This window comes from Chiloscyllium plagiosum, chromosome 29, assembly GCF_004010195.1.
Source record: "Chiloscyllium plagiosum isolate BGI_BamShark_2017 chromosome 29, ASM401019v2, whole genome shotgun sequence".
NCBI classification, from domain to species: Eukaryota; Metazoa; Chordata; class Chondrichthyes; order Orectolobiformes; family Hemiscylliidae; genus Chiloscyllium; species Chiloscyllium plagiosum.
Genome location: NC_057738.1, coordinates 15,967,593 through 15,988,219, shown reverse-complemented (window position 1 = coordinate 15,988,219; position 20,627 = coordinate 15,967,593). Strand labels below are relative to the sequence as shown.

Genomic DNA, 20,627 nt, shown 5'->3' with positions numbered 1-20,627 from the left:
CAAATCTCTAAATCCCCCTCAATCCCATGCCTCCGTATTTTGTGCAGTAGCTTACCATGGGGAACCTTATGAAATACCTTACTGAAATCCATATACACCACATCAACCACTTTACCCTCATCCATCTGTTTGGTCACCATCTCAAAGAACTCAGTAAGGTTTGTGAGGCACAACCTACCCTTCTCAAAACCGTGCTGACTATCTCGAATCAACTTATTCCTCTCTCGATGATCATCAATCCTATCTCTTACAACCTTTTCCAACACTTTACCCACAACTGAAGTAAGGCTCACTGGTCTATAATTACCAGGGTCATCTCTACTCCCCTTGAACAAACAGACAGCATTTACGATCCTCCAGTCTCCTGGCAATATTCCTGTAGACTAGATAATTTAAATTTGTTGTGTGATGTGGGACAGGTTGGTATGACTGCAGGGGAGGCTGCTATGAGGACAGAGGTAGTTTTTTTTTTAAGGAGCTTTGGCCCCTGCAATTGTCCAACAGTTATGAGGTTCTTGCAAGCTATGTGAATGAGAATGGGAACTACAGAGTGGATGTGCAATCTTGTCATGTGACAAGGTGCCATTCAATAATAATGTAGAAGTGGTAAGCACCAATATAGTTAGGGGAATAATTACTGATTTCTGCAGCCATGAAGGCTAGCCTTGAAGGCTGTATTCCTAATGAAGGGCTTTTGCCTGAAACGTTGATTTTCCTGCTTCTCAGATGATGCCTGACCTGTTTTGCTTTTCCAGCACTACTCTAATCTTGAAGACTGTATTGCCTACTCAGTACCAGAATTTGGACCTGGAGAGGAAGGTGGAATGGAAGTTGAGAGATGCAGATGTCATCATCCAACATTAGTAATAATGTTGAAAATTTGAGAAAGGAGGTTCTGCTGAAAGAATTTGAATAGTTAGGAGCTAAGTTACAAAGCAGAACCTCCAAGATGATAATGCCTGGCTAATTTCCTGAGCGATGGGAAAACTGGAACAGAGTAAATAAAGTCAAGGAATTATATATGTGGCTCAATGATTATGTAGGTGGAATCAGTTTTAGTTGTTGTACCAGTACTGATGTGGAAGGGAGCTGTTCCAGTGTGGTGGGTTTCACTTAAGTTGTGCTGGGACCAGTGAGCTGGCAAATCAAATACGTAGGACTCTAGAGAAGCCTTTAAGTTAATAGGGTGGAGGGGAGGTTTGGGAGATGGGAAATTTAGGTTTACAAAAGGATTTGGAAATATTACAGGACAGCTATTTCGAAAATGATCCCCATTGTGGAATGGGAATGGACAGAATGTATGAACATAGAAAAGCATCAGCACAGAGGCTCAAAGAGGGGAAATATAGTAAACAAGTAAAATTAGTGACTCTTAAATGCAGTAGTATCTGGAACAAAGTTAATGACTCAGAATTTAAAGGGCATAATCTTATAGCCATTACAGAGATATGTCACAAAGAGCTCAAAGCTGGAAGCTAAATATTCAGGGATATGTGACTTTTCGAAAGGTTCGGGAAGAAGGAAAGGTTGGAATGGTAGCTTTGTTAGTATAAGATGGAATAGGTACGATATCAAGAAATTATCTTGATTGGAAAATGCAAAATCCATATTGGTGGAGGCAAGAAATAAGAAGGGTAAAATCACACTGTTGAAAGTAATCTAGCGGCCTCTAATAGTGACTATATTGTTGGATAGCAAATAAATTAGAAAATGGTGAGGGCATGTAAAAAGGCACGATACTTCATGGGTGACTTTAATCTTCATGTAAATTGGAAAAATCAAACTGGCAGAGGTAGCAATGAGGAAGAATTCAGAGAGTATATTCGGAGCAGTTTTCCAGAACAATATATTTTTTATTCAACCAGAGATCTGGGCAGGTTTAATAAATGACCCCAGTGTAAAAGGTCACCTGGAAAACAGTGACCATAACCTCTTTGACTGATAACTGAAGGATTTATCTAGACTAAACAGCAAGGCAAACATGTTTTGTGAGTCTGTAATTTCTGAATGAGGCAGCAATGTTCAAAAAAGTAATTCAAGGTAGAGATGCTGTCAGCAACAAAGTAGGCACAGACTGAGTGAGTGCTCAGAAAGCAATCTAATATGTCTGAAATGCACCCTGTTCCAACATATGAGATGGGTGTGCATTCCTACAAACAGGGCAGCCTGACAACAGCATTACAATAAACTTTGTTGGTGAGGTCCGATGTCCACTATTGAAGTACAGAACTGTAATATGTATGAGATGTGCGATGATGATATGAGGCTGGTACTTGACAAATACCAGCCTCCATGAATGGAAAGTGCAGATGGTCAATACTCAACGAGCTTGGCTTGGGATGTTTGTGAATGCTGGCCAAGATAGATGCCTTAAGAAGATGCAGAATAGTTGCAGCCACCAGGTAACTGCCCTGGTTTTTGAGCTGGGAATTGTCACCACCTAGTTTCTCTCTGCTGCCTTGAAAAATAGCAACCTGCATATCAATTATACAAGATTAATTCTATGTTACTGCATGCAAACAGACCCATCAACCACACACTAGCAAGATTCTCCTGTAGCCGTTAAAAACGTGTGTGCAAAATTTGGCCTTTTTTGACATTGGTAATCTCATTATTTATGTCTTCCTAAATTTACCAACTGCCTTGCTGTTGCTCATGTTATTCAGTGTTTGGGAAAATTTAGTCTCCTGTCTGCTAACTTCTGCCAGTATATTATTACCAATCCCATGTGTTTTGATTTTGCACACAAACATCTTCAATCAGACTTTTTCAAAAGTTTTCTGAAAATCCAAATATATCACATTCACTGATTGTCATTATTAATTCCAGTAATTACTCAAAAAAAAACTCAAGTCAGTTTGGCAAACGCTATTTCTCTTTCATAAATCCATGTTGACTTAGAAAACACCAATGGAATTACACTAAGTGTCCTGTTATTCCAGATCCTTTATAATAGACTCCAGCATGTTGGGCGAATCAATCCACAATTCCCAGTTTTCTCCTTCCCTCTATTTAAAAGGTGGCCTTGCATTTGCCACTCTCCAATCTGCAAGGATGGTTCCAGAAATTACATACCTCTGGAAGGTCACCACCAACACATCTGCTATTTTAATGACAACCTCCTTTTGCACTCTGGAATAGTGATTTATAAAGCCCTGGGGATTTAACAACTTCCAGTCTCATTAATTTCTCCAACTCTTTTAACCTAATCTCTTTTAATTCCTCGTGACCAATTGACCCTTGCTTCTCTTGCATTTTTGGGACGTTATGTGTGTTTTCTGTGAAGACAGCTGAAGTAGTTGTTTAATTGTTCTGCCATTTCCTTGATCTCCATTATCAGTCTCCTGTTTCAGATTGAAAGAGGTCTGCATTTGTCTTCAGTAATCTTTCTCTTTTTATACAGCCACAGAAGCTCTTGTAGTCTTCTTTTAAGTTCACTCTCATGCTCTACTTTTTCCCTCTTCAGCAACCATGTGGTTCACCTTTGTTGACCTTTTAAACTGATCCCAGTTCTCAGGCTTGTGACTTTTTCTAGTAGCTTTATATGATTCCCCTTTGGTTATAATATTATTGTTAACTATTTTGTCTGCCATGATAGGATTACTTTTCCTCTTGTGTTCTTTCACCTATATATACACACACATATATGTTACGCTGTTCTTGGAACTATTAATTATTGTCTATCCACTGCCTTTTAATTTAGCTATGTAGTCTATTGCAGTAAATTCACACCTTCATAGATCTGTTTGGGATCCTTATTTTAAATTGGACCCCTTCACTTTCTATCCCAATGAAAATGTCTATCATGTAGTGGTCACTGTATTCCTAATGAACCTCTCAAAAAAAAATTAATTAATGCCTGCTTATCTCACAAAACCAAATCTAGAATACTCTGTTCCCCAGTTGGTCCCCAAGACTTCACAACAATCTAGGAATTCATCTGCCACAATATTATTGCTAAAATGGCTTGCCCTGTTCGTTTGTAAATTAAAATCATCAATTTTTACAGTTGCACCCTTGTGTGCATCTCTGATTTCCTCTTTAATGCAAACCCCTTCCTTACTGGCGCCACTTTCCTTACTGGAAAGCTATAGACTGCTTCCATCAATACGTTCCATCCCTTGTTGGGAGTTCTGACTCAACTGATTTTATGTTTAGATTTTCTGCACCTAATATTCTTTCTCACTATTGCACTGAATTTACTGTATTCAGTTCCCAGCCTTAGTCACCTGCTGTCATGACTTTGTATTCACAATCATATTGTACTGATTTACAACTTTGTGTGCTGTTAACTCTCTTGCCTTATATTGAATGATTGTGCATTTAGATGTAGTACGTTTCGATTATTTGACATTTTACACTTGTATTTATATTCCAGCCCTGTTTGCTCTAGCTCTTGTTTCTGTTTTGTTTTCTACCTTTCATTCCCCTCACTCTTGTCTCCCCACTCAGGTTCGTGATCCCTGCCATTCTAACACCCTCTTCCCCCACAGTACTAGTGAATGTCCCTGAAAACGTGTCAGTTCCAGGAACCCTACCTGATGTTTCTTTTTGTCTCACTGTTCTTGAGATCTGATATCAGTTCATTTACCAGTTCCAAAGATAGATCTCTTGTGGCAGGCGTTGAACCTGGGCACTCTTAGCTGTGCATGAATCATTTCCCTACAAGAAGAAATCTATTGTACTAGATTCCTCTGAAAATGCTTATATGAAACTCAAGAGTTAATGCTGAGTAAATGAAGTCCATGAGTTCAAGGGTACTTTTCATTTCATAGTTCTGTTTCATTAGATTTCATTGAAAGATTTCTGTATATTTTTCACATTATTCACTTTTCCTTAGTTACTGCAAGTTGTTGATGTTCCATATACATTCTAAGTACAATTTAGTTTTTGAACTCTACAGATTGCAGTCCATTTAACAGATGATCTGCTTTCTCGTGCCTCCATGACGATAGTGAATGGACGCCCAACTCTGACCATCAATGTTTCCACTGCTCGAGAGCACTGGCTGGAAGGGATGCTGAGACATGAGATAGGTGTGAGAATCTTCATTGATGTTTCAGAACTGAGACTCAAAATAGGGGAGTCAGTGCTGAAATCAATAGGGGAGTCAATGTTGCCTTGAGGTGATAAACCAGAGCATTTGTTCCAACTTTAAAATTCAAGACTATTTTAGTAAGTTGAGAGTTTGTGCACTAACTTTCCAATACTAAACAAAATCTTGAAATATATTCCCATCTTCGATCCACCACAGTGTATATCTGTGAACATATATTAGAAAACAGGGCTGACATAAAGGTATTTATGGTGAACCTGCAGACTGCTATCACAGATTTGCATGCATTTTGTGAAAGTTATGTCTGGGTGGTTGTAATCCCAGTTCATTGCTCTTCAGAATCATGACCCCTGAGCTGCTCACAGGAATTACGGCACCACTCTTGAGACCTGAACACAAGCATCATCATCATCATCAGCTTTCTGATTGATTTCTTACAAAGAGGATCAAAGTTTCTCCAACTTAGACACCAATTTTTATCATTTGGATTCCATTTTACTTTTCTGTCTTCCAACTCATGATGTATCCACACACTGGGCTGTCATTCTTGGGTGATATCTCCATCTCAGTTGAAAGCAGCCTAAAATGTCACTAATCTTGTCCTCTTTGTGCTGACAGATACAATGTGGTATCTGTCTCCTTGTGTTAGTGTAAGAAAACTTTGGTAGATGTAAATATCTATGGAGCATTCACTTTCACTAATTCAGTGGACAGCAGGGTGCTGATATTCCTGACAGAGCAATGCAGACAAACCAAGTAGATTTTCTGTGCTGCAATGTTCCTTAAAAGACTGGTTCAAATATTAAGCTTTCAAATAGTTTTTCTCTGTTGTGGCTTTAATTTAAAAAAAAATCAATATGCTTCTTCTGTTATTCTGAGAATATGATTTGAACACTGTTTAACACAATTATGTTTGAATTGGTTCATCAGAATTGAGTGGAGAAATGATAATATCTATAAAGGATGGCACATCAATTTATTTCCAAGAATTTCTCCAGTCATTTCAAAATTTCAGCAATAGACCTTCGAATACAGTAGTGCACAAGTTTTCTCTGAAGATATATCTTGAGAGTAATATTTCCTTGATAGGTACACATTTGTAACAAACCTATCACTTCAAAATTATTTTTAATAATTGAGGTAGACTGAGCATGTGATATTAGTGAATGATTTGGGGAAAAAATGTTTAACTACAGGCGCCACCACACTCACTGACAGCAACAAATGGAAACTTGGGCAAACTTCTGCTTAACAGCATAAAAAGTTTTGATCCAGTGATGAGAGAAAAGAAACAGTTTTTTTCTCTTTAAATTAAACCAATCTGCAGTAGCATTTATGGGAATGCAAAAACTGTGTATTGTGTCGACAACTTTATTTGGGTCTAAGGATTGGTTAATATATCGACTATGTTCCTTTTACAGTCAGTTTTGTGAAATTAACATTGAATTCCTTGTGCAGGGACCCATTATCTTCGAGGTTTAAACAACAATCTACAGCCCTGGTGTAACTGGAATGGTCGTAAAAAATATGGACTTAAACCAATTAACCCAACTGAAGAGGGATTGGCCAGTATCCACAGTGTGCTGTTCCACAAAGACCCTTTTCTCTGGAGAGCAGCTTTGCTATACTACACAGTCTACCAAGCCAGCCACATGTCCTTTCGGGAACTCTTCCTCGACATTGGCAAATTTGTGGAAAACCCAAATACTCGGTGGGATTATTGTGTACGAGCCAAACGTGGTCAAACTGACACATCCCAACCAGGTAGAGAAACTTATTCTGGTGAAACATGGTTAGCAATCATACTCATGGAGTAAAAGCTTGAGATTTTTGTTTCTACAACTTTGACTGTTTGCAATCATGTAACCAGTCTTCAGCCTTCCTTTTGCAGGAAATTCAAAGGTGATCCTTATCTAATGCAAATAATTTTATGTGAATTATAGCACAGAAACAGGTCATTGGTCACAACTGGTTGATGTTGGTATTTATGCTTCATCTGAGCCGAGTTCTCATTCTACCATCATATTCTTCTATTGTTTTTCTCCCTTATGCACCTACTTAGCGTACGCTTAGCCTTCAGTATTTAATGATACGTTTATCTCCAAGAGATAAATGGGTATCTGAACAATGTAGACCAGGAAGGCCCCAAATTTGATCCTGATCTGTGCTGACATTTGCAGATCTCAGCTGTGAAACCCTGATGTCAAATAGGATTTGCCATTGTTCTTGTTCTACTGTCCAGGGACCTTTTGCAGACACATATGGACATTAAAGAGGATAGCATTGGACTTAGCCTTGATGTTATCAGAGATAGAATTCCACATCATTGTTTATTGGCTTGTGTTGAGACAAGCAATCAGCAAGTTGACAGTGTATATGGAACTGGATCCCAGAAAATTATTCATTCCTTCACAAAAAAGAGAAGGGAGAAAAATAACCAGAATTATCTAGCATTATATAGATGATTTCTAATTCCCTGCGGGTAGTAAGGCAGTGATGTTTCAGCATCCACTGGCTTGATATCCATCACATACAATTTGTAGGTTGATTCACAGTCCATCTTCACTGTACATGTGCTTGTTGGTAATGAGTAGAAATCTAGACAAAAACCGAAGCTGAATTCCTAGCAAGAACTCAACAGTGCTGAAGAGTACTCTCCTGGCTAAGACCAGCCTTACACTAAGTTCCGACAAATCTACCTACTTCCAATTTTAATGGATGTGCAACAGGAAGTGTTTGATTATACACTGTCAGGATGTGGATATCAGCTACTGATTTTATTGAGGTGATGTGCCTCCATTTTTACTTTATTTTTAGAAACCTTCTTGGAGATATGATGGGCAGTATCCATATGTTAAGTTCCTTAATAGCATTACTTGTGAGCCTTGAGTGAGAATGTTCCTCCCATATCGAAGCCACCAAGTGTAGCTATTTCTAGCTTCATGATTTCTGACTCTCTTATGACCTCCCGTATCTTCATGGTTTTTCCTCCATTCTATCCCTTTGACTTCTCAAAGTATCTATTCCCCTACCCATCAGTCTGATCAGGATCTGCCTTTGCACATAATCTTTTATTTTCTCTGCTATATTACCTGCTCTTTGGTCCTTGGATGTATCCATTTGCTGCATTTCCTACCTCATGGGCAGCCAGCTTGTCAATCAGGTGGGAAACTGTAGAAAAATACAAAAAATGTCCAGCTGTTATAATCTGTAAAGCATCCAGGAAAACAGTACTAGCAGATTTTCCAAGTCAGAAGATGAATGGTTTGGAGGGGAACTTGCAGGTGGCCATATTTCCATGTAACTGCTGCCCTTGTCATTCTGGATGGAAGTGGTCTTGGGTTTTGAAGGTGCTTTCTAAGGATATTTTGTGAATTTCTACAGTGCGTTTTGTAGATAGCACAAACTGCTAAGCATCTGTGGTGGAGGGAATGGATGCTTGTGGATGTGGTACCAGTCAATTGGGTTGCTTTGTCCTGGATGGTGACAAACTTCTTGAGTGTTTTTGGAGCTGCACACATTCAGACAAGTGGGGAGTATTCCATCTCATTCCTGACCTGTGACGAGTAGGTGGTAGACAAGCTTTGGCTAATCAGGATTTGAGTTACTTGCTGCAGTATGCTTTGTCTCTAACATGCAATTAAGTTTCTGGTCAATGGTAACCCCAAGTATGTTGCTTCTGGGGGATTCAGTCATGGTAACACCAATAAATGTCAAAGGGCTGTGGATTGTTTCTTGTTGGAGGTGGTCATTGGCATTTATTTGGAGCATGTTACTGCCCAATATTTAATTACAGCAAATTTTCATTCATCCTAAATTGGGTGTCTGCTAAATATTGAAAGTCACTGACTTGCCAATCAACTAGCACACTCCACCTTTTGTATAAATTTTGGATTTCCCTTTGAATTGGTATTTCTTGCAGATTGTCCTGATGAGTGCAAGATGAAAACCTTCAATAATATGCACCTCTTTCCCCCACACACTGTTTCTTTGTTTCTTTATTCTCCTTCCTCCCAACCCTAATGACAGATATAACAAAGAAGTTATTCTTGATCATTGAAAAATGATTAAGGAGAAATATTCACTTTTGTCTTATAGGTTGTTTCAGCAAAGACCAAGTCTATTTGGATGGCATTCTTAAAATTCTGAGACACAGAGGTAACATTGACTTTCAGCTTTTAACAGCATTGGGAAAGGTCAGTTGAATTGATGGACTAATTTACTGCTGTTGATACTATCTTTTCTGTTCTTGATACAACCATTCATAGTACTTTCAGCCCATTTTCAATTGATACAAATATAAACAACTGAAATGGTTAACTAACTAAAACTGATAAGGTAGCCCTGGACCTTTCCTAGGAGTCCATCGAGCTATCATCTCTTTAGCTCATTCTTTGCCAAGCTCAGACTCTCAAAATAGCAGCAAACTCTGGAATATAAAGCAGGACTATAAAAAGCTTCCAAATCCATATTTTCATGATTGATTTTAAGTTGCCTTGTTTAATTTTATGACTTGATTTTAAAAAAACCTAGAGATATTAAACTACTAAAGACCAGTGTCATGGATATAACAACAACTTTACATTATATTCAGACACTTGATATTCAAACATCTGTAGTGATTTTGTTCATTCTGATATCAGTGGTCCATAAGTATGCGATGGAAAACTGACAGAAGTTGCACCATTCCAAATTCAAACCAGTTATCAGTCAAATTCCTAAGTATCAATTTTAGCAGTTAGCATTTTGATTGAATGCTAAATTAGAACATGGTGTCCAAATTGAAAATCTCTTGAACATGCCACATGTACAGTTCACTGTGTAAATGACTGAATGCCCACCATGAAGCCAGTCTGAGCAAATACATATGTGATATTATAAATCATACAGCCACAGTGTAAAATGGTGCATAACTGCCATTCTTGTTTGGAAAGGTATCAAAAAAACTGAATGACTAGACAAAGTTTCACCCTGGTTAGTCAAACGTAGCGATTTGGTCTGTGCGCTAAACCCAGAGTAAGAAAGTTCTTGTTGAGGAAAATCTTATTGATAGAAAGGACAATCATTAATTACAATGTCAAATATTAACGTTTATTGAACAATAAAAATTGACATTTGACAAGTTAAAGCATGGTATAATACTTTTTTTTTGATGTACACTCCCTTCACCCCCTATTCCCATAAGCCTCCCAGCAACTGTCATATCACAAATACTATCCCTTGCAGTATCAATATTTTTAGACATTTTTTGCAGGCATCCTTTGCAATATTTAGCCTAAACACGTATGTCTATTTACATATTTGCAAATTTTTGACAATGAGAAGAGTTCTCCAAGGTTTCCTACAACAATCTTGCCTTGTATTCCATTTGACCAGAGGTTGTAATCAACTTGAATCCTCAGGTCATTCTACTACTCAGTATTGCAGTCTAGGCATCTACTAAGTAAGCTAATACCAGACTCATTGCAGCCCAAATGTGCAAATGCACCCTAGCTATAAATGCAGGTCTTCTTTCTCAAAGTTACATATGGAGGTACACATTTGGAGGTATGCCAAATTAAAATCTTCTGAACAACATCCCAATAACGCATACAAATTATTTTTTAAACTTTTGAATCGCTAAGTTTATATACAGTACAACTTGACATTATTAATTACATAAATGTGCCAACAAGATAATACAAAGTAGTCTCAAGTTTCCTTGAGGTACATTGTTAATAGAGTAAATACATCCAGGGAAGTTATTTGGGTGGAACTGAGAAATAAGAAAGGGATGATCACCTTATTGGGATTGTATTATAGACCCCCTAAATAGTCAGAGGGAAATTGAGAAACAAACTTGTAAGGATAATAGAGTAGTTATGGTGGGGGATTTTAACTTTCCAAACATCGACTAGGACTGCCATAGTATTAAAGGTTTAGATGGAGAGGAATTTCTTAAGCATTACAAGACAATTTTCTGATTCAGTATGTGGATGTATCTACAAGAGAAGGTGCAAAACTTGACCTACTCTTGGGAAATAAGGCAGGGCAGGTGACTGAGGTGTCAATGGGGGAGCACTTTCGGGCCAGCGACCATAATTCTATTCGTTTTAAAATCATGATGGAAAAGGATAGACCAGATCTAAAAGTTGAAGTTCTAAATTGGAGAAAGGCCAATTTTGACGGTATTAGGCAAGAACTTTTGAAAGCTGATTGGAGGTGGATGTTCGCAGGTAAAGGGACAGCTGGAAAATGGGAAGCCTTCAGAAATGAGATAACAAGAATCCTGAGAAAGTATAGTCCTGTCAGGGTGAAAGGGAAGGCTGGTAGGTATAGGGAATGCTGGATGACTAAAGAAATTGAGGGTTTGGTTAAGAAAAAGAAGGAAGCATAGATCGAGTGAATCCTTAGAAGAGTTTAACGGAAGTAGGAGTATACTTAAGAGGGAAATCGAGACGGAAAAAAGGGGACATGAGATAGTGTTGGCAAATAGAATTAAGGAGAATCCAAAGGGTTTTTACAAATATATTAAGGACAAAAGGGTAACTAGGGAGGGAATAGGGCCTCAAAGATCAGCAAAGCGGCCTTTGTGTGGAGCCACAGAAAATGGGGGAGATACTAAATGAATATTTTGCAGCAGTATTTATTTTGGAAAAGAATATAGAAGATATAGACTGTAGGGAAATAGATGGTGACATTTTGAAAAATGTCCAGATTACAGAGGAGGAAGTGCTGGATGTCTTGAAATGGTTAAAGGCGGATAAATCCCCAGGACCTGATTAGTTGTACCTGAGAACTCTGTGGGAAGCTAGGGAAGTGGATTGCTGGGCCTCTTGCTGAGATATTTGTATCATCGATAGTCACAGGTGAGGTGCCAGAAGACTGGAGGTTGGCTAACCTGGTGCCACTGTTTAAGAAGGGCGGTAAAGTCAAACCAGTGAACTATAGATTGGTGAGCCTGACATCAGTGGTGGGCAAGTTGTTGGAGGGAATCCTGAGGGACAGGATGTACATGTATTTGGAAAGGCAAGGATTGATTAGGGATAGTCAACATGGCTTTGTGCATGGGAAATCATGTCTCACAAACTTGATTTGAGTTTTTTGAAGAAGTAACAAAGAAGATTGATGAGGGCAGAGCAGTAGATTAGATTACTTACATGTGGAAACAGGCCCTTCGGCCCAACAAGTCCACACAAACCCACCGAAGCGAAACCCACCCACACCCATTCCCCTACATTTACCCCTTCGCCTAACACTACGGGCAATTTAGCTTGGCCAATTCACCTAACCTGCAAATCTTTGGACTGTGGGAGGAAACCGGAGCACCCGGAGGAAACCCAAGCAGACACTGGGAGAATGTGCAAACTCCACACAGTCAGTCGCCTGAGGCAGGATGTAGATGTGATCTATATGGACTTCAGTAAGGTGTTCGACAAGGTTCCCCCTGGGAGACTGATTAGCAAGGTTAGATCTCATGGAATACAGGGAGAACTAGCGAACAGGCTGGGGCTGTTTTCCCTGGAGCGTTGGAGGCTGAGGGGTGACCTTATAGACCTTATAAATTATGAGGGGCATGGATAGGATAAATAGGCAAAGTTTCTTCCCTGGGGTTAGGGAGTCCAGAACTAGAGGGCATAGGTTTAGGGTGAGAGAGGAACGATATAAAAGAGACCGAAGGGGCAACTTTTTCACGCAGAGGGTGGTACATGTATGGAATGAGCTGCCAGAGAATGTGGTGGAGGCTGGTACAATTGCAACATCAAGAGGCATTTGGATGGGTATATGAATAGGAAGGGTTTGGAGGGATATGGGCTGGGTGCTGGCAGGTTGGACTAGATTGGGTTGGGATATCTGGTTGGCGTGGACGAGTTGGACCAAAGGGTCTGTTTCCAATCTGTACATCTCTGTGACTCTAGAGGTCTGTACTTAATTCTGTGCACGTCACCTGGAAGCACCTGATTTCGGTACTTGGTGCCCAATTTCTTTATTCCTTAAAATTCACCAGAGAACAAAGGTTGGTTATATTGTGAACTTTAACAACAACAGGATACATATTGTTTCCACTTTAATTCTGCAAATTGGGCATTTGAGCCTGAATAAAATTCAGTTTCATCTTAATAAAATGTGAGAATATATTCAATGAAAAAGGGCCATGAGGTCTTTAGTCTCAGTCCTTCTGTCTCAACAGGAGTATAACCAGTACACAACCAGAAACTATTCCATCCATCAGGTTGATCCAATAAACAGTCCCTTGCCCTTTAATCATTCACTTTTAAAAGCAATTCATATATGTGATATGGGTAACACTGGCTCAGCCAGCATTTATTGCTCATCTAGAATTGCCCAGAGGGTTATAATCACTATTCAATCACTTTTTTTTAATTCAAGATTTTTCATTGAATTAAGTTTCACCATTTCATCATTTGCCACAGTGAGATTTGAACTCATGTTGTCAGAATTCTGAACTTCCCCAAATATCTATTCAATTTTTCTTTAAAGTTTCCCACTCAGTCCTGCTTCCAGCATGTTTCCAGGCAAAATAAAAATATTTTATAAATAGAACATTGTGTTTCTGTTTCCAGACAAGTCCTGTCCACAAGTGTACCACCCACTTAGCAAGACTATTAAATATAAGCAACTTTGACATTATCCATTTTTAAAGTTTTGAGCTTGCATATACAGATTCTGAACTTTGTGCCAATCTCCCAGGAAAAGTTCTACAAAATTCTTATCTACTCCTCCAAAAGTTTAACATAGGTATAAAATTTTAAGGAAAGATTTTTTTTGATTGAGAGAGAATTATAGTAGGGAGGACATTGCTGCAGAAGAATTTGAAAACAAATGAGAATTTTGGAATCAAGTGAATGTAGCTCAGCAAGTATTATGGGTGTTGTGAAAGGGCTGGACATATATTAGGATGCAGACATGAGTTTTGAATTACTTCAATTAATGGAAGGTAGACTTCTAGAAGTAACAAAGGGCATGGATGATGAAGCAGGGAGCAAGATACTGGTAATGAAAATTTATTGTTTTTGAAGATGTCTTGCTAATATCAGCAGGAGCATGGGTGTTCATTGCTATAGAAAAATAATCAATTATCAATACGCTATGTTAAAGTGCAGCATTCAATCTGTAAAGTGCAGCATTCAATCTGCAAAGTGCAGACAGATCAGGTTGGTGTGGAGCTCTTTATGGGCTAGAAGTTGCTCTGATTGTGCAAGATTCTGCATAAGAGTGGGAGTCCTGCCTGGGATGCTTATGACAACACTCTGGACTATGGGATGGCAGTAGCTACTTGTGCTATTTTTTGCAAGAAAACTGACAGTGTTTCTCCTTATGCTTGGCGAAGAAACATGAACATAGTGGGAGGCAAAGAGCCAAGATCAGTGTAAAGGTTCCAGACCTTCATTTCTTGATCTTGATAGTAAAGGAGGCGGCCAATGGAACGAGTCACAACTTCATGTGATGATTCAGTTGCTGATGGTGAAAAACAGGTTTCATCAAGAAGCTTCAGATAATCAGCACTACACTGTGAGCCACTTATGATTTTCCTTTCTTTCCATTGTTGCTGCAGGCTTCTCTTTAAGCTCCTTGGGTGTCTGCTGCAGTGAAAATGCAAAAGGGCCTGGAGGTTGATTGGGTTTGCAGGAATGATCAGCTTATGCCTCATTGTTATGTTGCTTTTTGTGGCTTTGCTCTTTAGTTAGACCAGCTCTGCTCCTCATAGTTGACTGGCTACAGCATGATGACTTTCAGCAGGTCACAAGGTACCATAGAGTCATAGAGAAGGAAGCAAGAGGAAGTATACACTCCACGTCTATTTTATCCAGACCTTTCATCATCTTGAATACCTCAATTTGATCTCCCCTCATTCTCGTAAATTCCAGAGAGTACGAGCCTAAACTGTTCAATCTCTCTTCATACAAAAAAACCCCTCATTTCTGGGATTAAATTAGTGAACCTCCTCTGAACCACCTCCAATGCCACGACATCTTTCTTAAATAAGGTGACCAAAACTGTGCACAGTAATCCAGGTGTGGTCTCACCAATGTTTGGTATAGTTGCAACAATACTTCCTTACCTTTTCATTCTATTCTATTCTGAAGTATTTATTTGAAACAGCCCCCTAACCACATACAAGAAAAAGTGAATGCCAGCAACTAATACAAAAGTTGAACTATGTTTCTATTTTCTCTTTCTTTCAGGTGTCTTATGAAGATGTAGACCGGCTAAAGGTTATTGCCTTATTGCAGAATGCCCAAATACCTTATTTCATGCAAGATCAGAGTCGGTATCTGGAGCAATTGGACAAGATCATGGAAGTGAATGGGTTGACTGACTGTGAACTCCAGATTTTGGTCTGACAGGAATTGACCCAGTTTGACACTTGAGATATTGCCATATTTATAAGAATGATGTACTAATCCTGGAACTGGAAACATGTTTAGCAGGCAATTTGTATTTGGTTATGTCTAATGTTTGTAGTTAATAAATCACTTTTAAGGCAGAAATAATTTCTCATTGAGGGTTAAAATATGAAGTACAGCAGATTGCATGAATGTATTTTATTATGTTTATGGTATTGAAATGAAATCTAATATTTTGTTTTTTAAAGCAAAATAAAAAAAAGGAACAAGCTGCCAGAGGAAGAGGTAAAGATTACAACTTTAAAAGACATTGGGACGTACATTGATAGGAAAGGTTTAGAGGGATATGGGCCAAACACAGGCAAATGGGACTAGTTCAGTTTAGGAAATTTGGTTATCATGGTTGAGTTGGGTTGAAGGGCCTGTTTCCGTGCTGTATGTCTTGATGACTTTTTATAATTGCCTGGTAAACATTTATTTGTGCAGCTCAGAATGAAAGAGGTGCTATGTGTAACTGGAATATTCTATCTGGAGTAATAGACCAAAACGATAAGCAGAACTGTGATCATCAGCATGATATTAAATTTGCCTGAATGTTTACACCCTGTAAAGCATTACTTAACATGTATAGCGTTTCACTCTAGCTATGATGTGAGATGGATGCATTAGCTTACCTCTACAAGGAAGTTGTGTTCTAAGGAATGAACTATTGTGTGGCCTGATTAAGAATAAACATCAGTGTTAAACAGAATTTCTGCTAAAGAAATTAATGACTAGTAATGCAAAAATTTTTTTTAAAATTGTGTTAAAATTGTCATGTTTATAATCTTTGAATATTATATCATTTAACATTGCCTACTCATGTAAGCTCTGGAACTGAAAAAACACAGTTGTCAAGTTCCATCAGTTGTTCTCTAAATTGATCTCTTTTACCTTCAAGATGACTGCTATCTGGGACCTCAGAACAAGAGATCACTAAAGATGCCTTCAGTTTACCACTGTATAGAGTGTACAGCGCAACTGCAGGTCATTTGGCCCTACTTATCCATGATCATGTTGATGCTCAACGTTAAACATCTTTCACCATTCTTCACCCAGGCCTACAACATTGTTCTATTATCTTTAAGTATGCATCATCTGGTTGCCCTTCAATACATTTACGCTATTTATTGCAACCACTCAAAGGAGTTCTACATTCCAATTGCTCTGTGGGTAAATATGTTTGTCCTGAATCGGATCTATTAGTGACCCTTAGTTTTGGTGTCCTTCTGTTTCTCCATGTCATAATGTGTGCAAAATATACCCTTAAAGAAGCTGAAGCACACTGGAATGCAACTTTTCAGAAGCAGCGTTTTGGCCCAATTAATTATTTTTATTCGAGGAGGGATGGGAAGTAGAGAATATTTTCTTTAGAGTAGAGAGTAAATTGAAGAGAGAATATTTGACCTCCAAGGGTTCTTGCATTGTCTGCTACTGCTAACAATTGACTGATTTTTCACATGCCATTCTTAGTGTTTACATCTTAGCAGAAATAAATACATGTAAGGAATATGCACTTGCTGTGCATTACTGAAGGAAAATGAGTGCTATTATTAAATTGTTGTAATGAGGAACATTGCGTACTACTGTGTTCCTTTGGTACTTTACCTTGTCAGGCCAGCAAGATAAGATTGTGGATCCCATCCTCTATGAATAAACCAAACACAGCTGATATTCCAGTGGTGTGCAAATAATATATGGTGAAAATCCAGTCCTGCTACTCTGACCAAAGAATGATTTCATATTTCATCCCTTTTTTCACGTTTGACAGATGAAGGCTAGCCCATGGAATGTTGCCATTCCTTGTGATGCAAGTTATTTATCAACCAACCAAAGAGGCCTGGACCTTTGTGTGACCATGATTCTAATATTATATTAACCTCTAACCAGGGTTGTTTATGTGATTTTTAATTCATAATCTGAACTACAAGTCAAGCATTTGCCATTAATAGAGCTCTGAAGATTCAAAACTTAAAAGAACTGCTGATGCTGGAAATCAGAAATAATAAAAACAGAAATTGCTGGAATAGGTCAGCAGGGGTGGCTGCATTTGTGGAGAGAAATCGGAATTAATGTTTTGGGACAGGTGACCCTTCAGAATAGGATTTCTGTTTTGGCTTCTCTGATTTATCCTTTCAACACACAGCAAGGACTCTTTATTTTCCTATCAGTTAAACGCAGGTGGGAGATTCATGGTTTTGTTTTGAGAATGATTTCCATTAAAAAAAAGCATTGCTATTTATAACTGGTACAGAGAGGTGTGTGTAAAACTAGATTGATTCATTTTAGCCAAGATGCAATAAATTCAGTTATAGAGTTTTTAAGTACATGTTTCTTAAACCGCCTCAGACTACTGCAGCTTTAGGAGAATCAATGGATAGCTCCATGTTTTGTTTTAATTTCAGATTTTCCTTAATCACTTCCATCCTTTGGAATACTTATTCCCCTTGCACTGAGCTCCCCCACCACTTCCATTTGTGACTCCTGTAAACCTGAGGAGAAAAAAGGAATCCTTACATTTTGGAAGAATTATTTCTAAAAATAAGGCAATCTCAATCTATTGATGTCCTCTTTCAACTTCACCCACATGTGCTCAGTATTTACTTAATTGTTTGGTTTAGTTGTGACTAATTTAATGGACAAAAATTACCTTGGCTCTGGGGAGCTTACCTGGATGTCCATGTTTTGCTTCCCCTTCTGTTTTTTGTTTTGATTCATTGAAAACTCAATTCAAGCCAAGATAATTTGAATTGAATTTTCAGATCTTTCGTTTCCCTAACATTGTTGCTTTAAGAACATTTAATTTGTTCGTTGTTACAAGTTTTTTTCTTATTGAATATTCAATGCTGTAAAATATCGTATTAAATATTACTTTTTGTATCACTTGCATTATTTGAATACTACTTTTTAAAATTCCTCAGAATAAATCTTTCAAATGCTCACCTTCCTCTGATAATCACCCTTGAGAATGGGCAGGACTGGTTTTTTAAAAATCACATTCTGGTGCTCAAGGCATTTAATTTGTGTATTTAAACTATAGGTTTATGAAAGCTCCTATTAAATGTACATTCCACACAGGACAGTCTGTAGGAATGAACTCCTGTGGTATTCACAAATTTATTGGTGCATGTTTCTTTGGGGGTATTTTAGTTTTCATCCATACTGCTACAACATTGCAATTCCACAACTATTGGTGTAAGTGTGGACATGTGTGCTAAATTCGATGTTCTCTAACTAGCAGAACCAAATGAATGGGAAGTGGGGGACTCCAAGTGCAGCAATATGTTCCTTACTGGGATTGATATCACATATTATTGTGGTAGTAAATTTACAAATGATGGTGCATGTGATTGTTTATTAAATACAGATGAATTCTTTCAGCTTGTTCTCTTTAACCAGCCACCTCTTTGTGCTTGCAGTTTTGTACATGTGCATTTGGAGTATTTGCATTCTGATTGTTCCATCAGTTCTAAGTACTTTTAGTCACTGTTTTAGTCATCAAGTGTATCATTGGAAAAAAATAAACAATTATTTAAATAAGAAGTCCTGGAAAGTGATCTTGTTTTAGTGAATGATAAACTTACTTCATAATGTAATTCATAGTTTTAGATCTAAATCTACAAGTATAATAAATTGAATAAAACTTACCTTTGTTACAGTAACACAATGTTAAAGTCAATTAGACTAAAGCACAGAACAAATATGCTGCTCACAGCACAAGATGACAGTTTAGTTTTTCATACCAGAGCGTCTACAATAGCTGATCTGCCAATCTGGTGACGAGAAGGAAAACCTCAACCCACCTTTTCACTTCACCAAGGAACATGCAAGTCCTAGGTCGCCTCCACCACCAAATCCAAGCTACCCGACAACTAGAGGAAGAGCGCCTTATCTTCCGCCTTAGGACCCTTCAACCACATGGCATCAACATCGACTTCAGTAGTTTCCAAATCACGCCTCCCCCCACCTCATCCCAGATCCAACCCTCTAATTCAGCACTGCCCTCTTGACCTGTCCTATCTGTCCATCTTCCCTCCCATCTCTCTGCTCCACCCTTCCCACCAACCTACTACAATCATCATTCACCTGCATCTACCTATTGTCTCCCAAGCTACCTTCCCCTCACCCTCCTATTTATCTCTCAACCCTCTCCCCCCAAAATACCTGAAACGTAAATTCTCCTACTCCTTGGATGCTGTCTGACCTGCAGTGCTTTTCCACACTTTTTGACTGTGATCTCCAGCATCTGCAGTCTGCACTTTCTCCAAGTTACAAATAAATGTCAATAAAAAGTAAAACACTTTAGCTAAACAGAACAAGATATTTGGCAGAATCCTATAATTGTTATGTCGCCAGTTACAGAAGTCGTTTTTGATGTAACATGCATTAGATATGTGCACCTTCTTCTAAATGCATTTACAAGACATTGGTAAGGCTACATCTGGTGTGCTACATACAATTCTGGTCGCCCTGCTATAGGAAGGACATTATTAAACTGGAAAGGGTGCAGAAAAGATTTACAAGGATGTTACTGAGACTGGAAGGTTTGAGTTATAAGGAAAGGCTTGATATTGTGGGACTTTTATACTGAAGCAGAGGAAGCTGAGGGATGACCTTAAAAAATCACGAGGGGAAGAGATGAGGTACATAGCTAAGGTCTTTTCCTTAGGGCAGAGGAGTCCAATACTAGAGGGCATAAGTTTAAGGTGAGAGGGGAAAGATTTAAAAGGGACGTGAAGGGCAACGTTTTTACACAGAGTGGTGCAAATATGGAAAAAGATCAACAGGAAGTGGTAGGGGCAGGTACAATTACAACATTTAAAAGACATTTGGACAGGTACATGTCTGTGGAAGATTTAGATATGGGCCAAAGCAAGCATGCAGGACTTGTTCAGTTTAGGAAACCTGGTTGGTATGGACAAGTTGAGACAAAGGGCTTGTTTCCGTGCTGTATATCTCTAAGAATATAACTACTAAGTTCTTGGAAATTTTTCAAAGCAGGAGTGAATGTTTTTGAAAAGTCATTCCAAGCTCCTTCGCTTGCTTACAGCTTTGCAGATGAGCATTTGTGCAGTGGTGATTGTTATGTCTCTTGATCAGTATGTGTTAGAAGAAACATGCTTATGACATCATCACTGCATCATAGCTTGTGAGCTAAGGGTATAAAGATCTTAAAAATCCAT

The 20,627-nt window shown here is 38.5% G+C and overlaps 1 protein-coding gene across 2 annotated transcripts in view; it reads left to right on the top strand.

The window, feature by feature from the left end:
- The window catches only part of LOC122564397 (uncharacterized protein KIAA0895-like), a 43,750-nt gene extending 28,040 nt beyond the window's left edge, over positions 1 to 15,710 (top strand). For both annotated transcript variants that reach the window (XM_043719196.1, XM_043719198.1), the window contains 4 exons: positions 4,904 to 5,036; positions 6,515 to 6,820; positions 9,155 to 9,252; positions 15,244 to 15,710. In XM_043719196.1, the coding sequence (XP_043575131.1) occupies positions 4,904 to 5,036; positions 6,515 to 6,820; positions 9,155 to 9,252; positions 15,244 to 15,402 (696 nt within the window). In that variant the 3' untranslated portion in view covers positions 15,403 to 15,710. The remainder of the gene's footprint in view (positions 1 to 4,903; positions 5,037 to 6,514; positions 6,821 to 9,154; positions 9,253 to 15,243) is intronic.
- Positions 15,711 to 20,627: the final 4,917 nt, after the last annotated feature.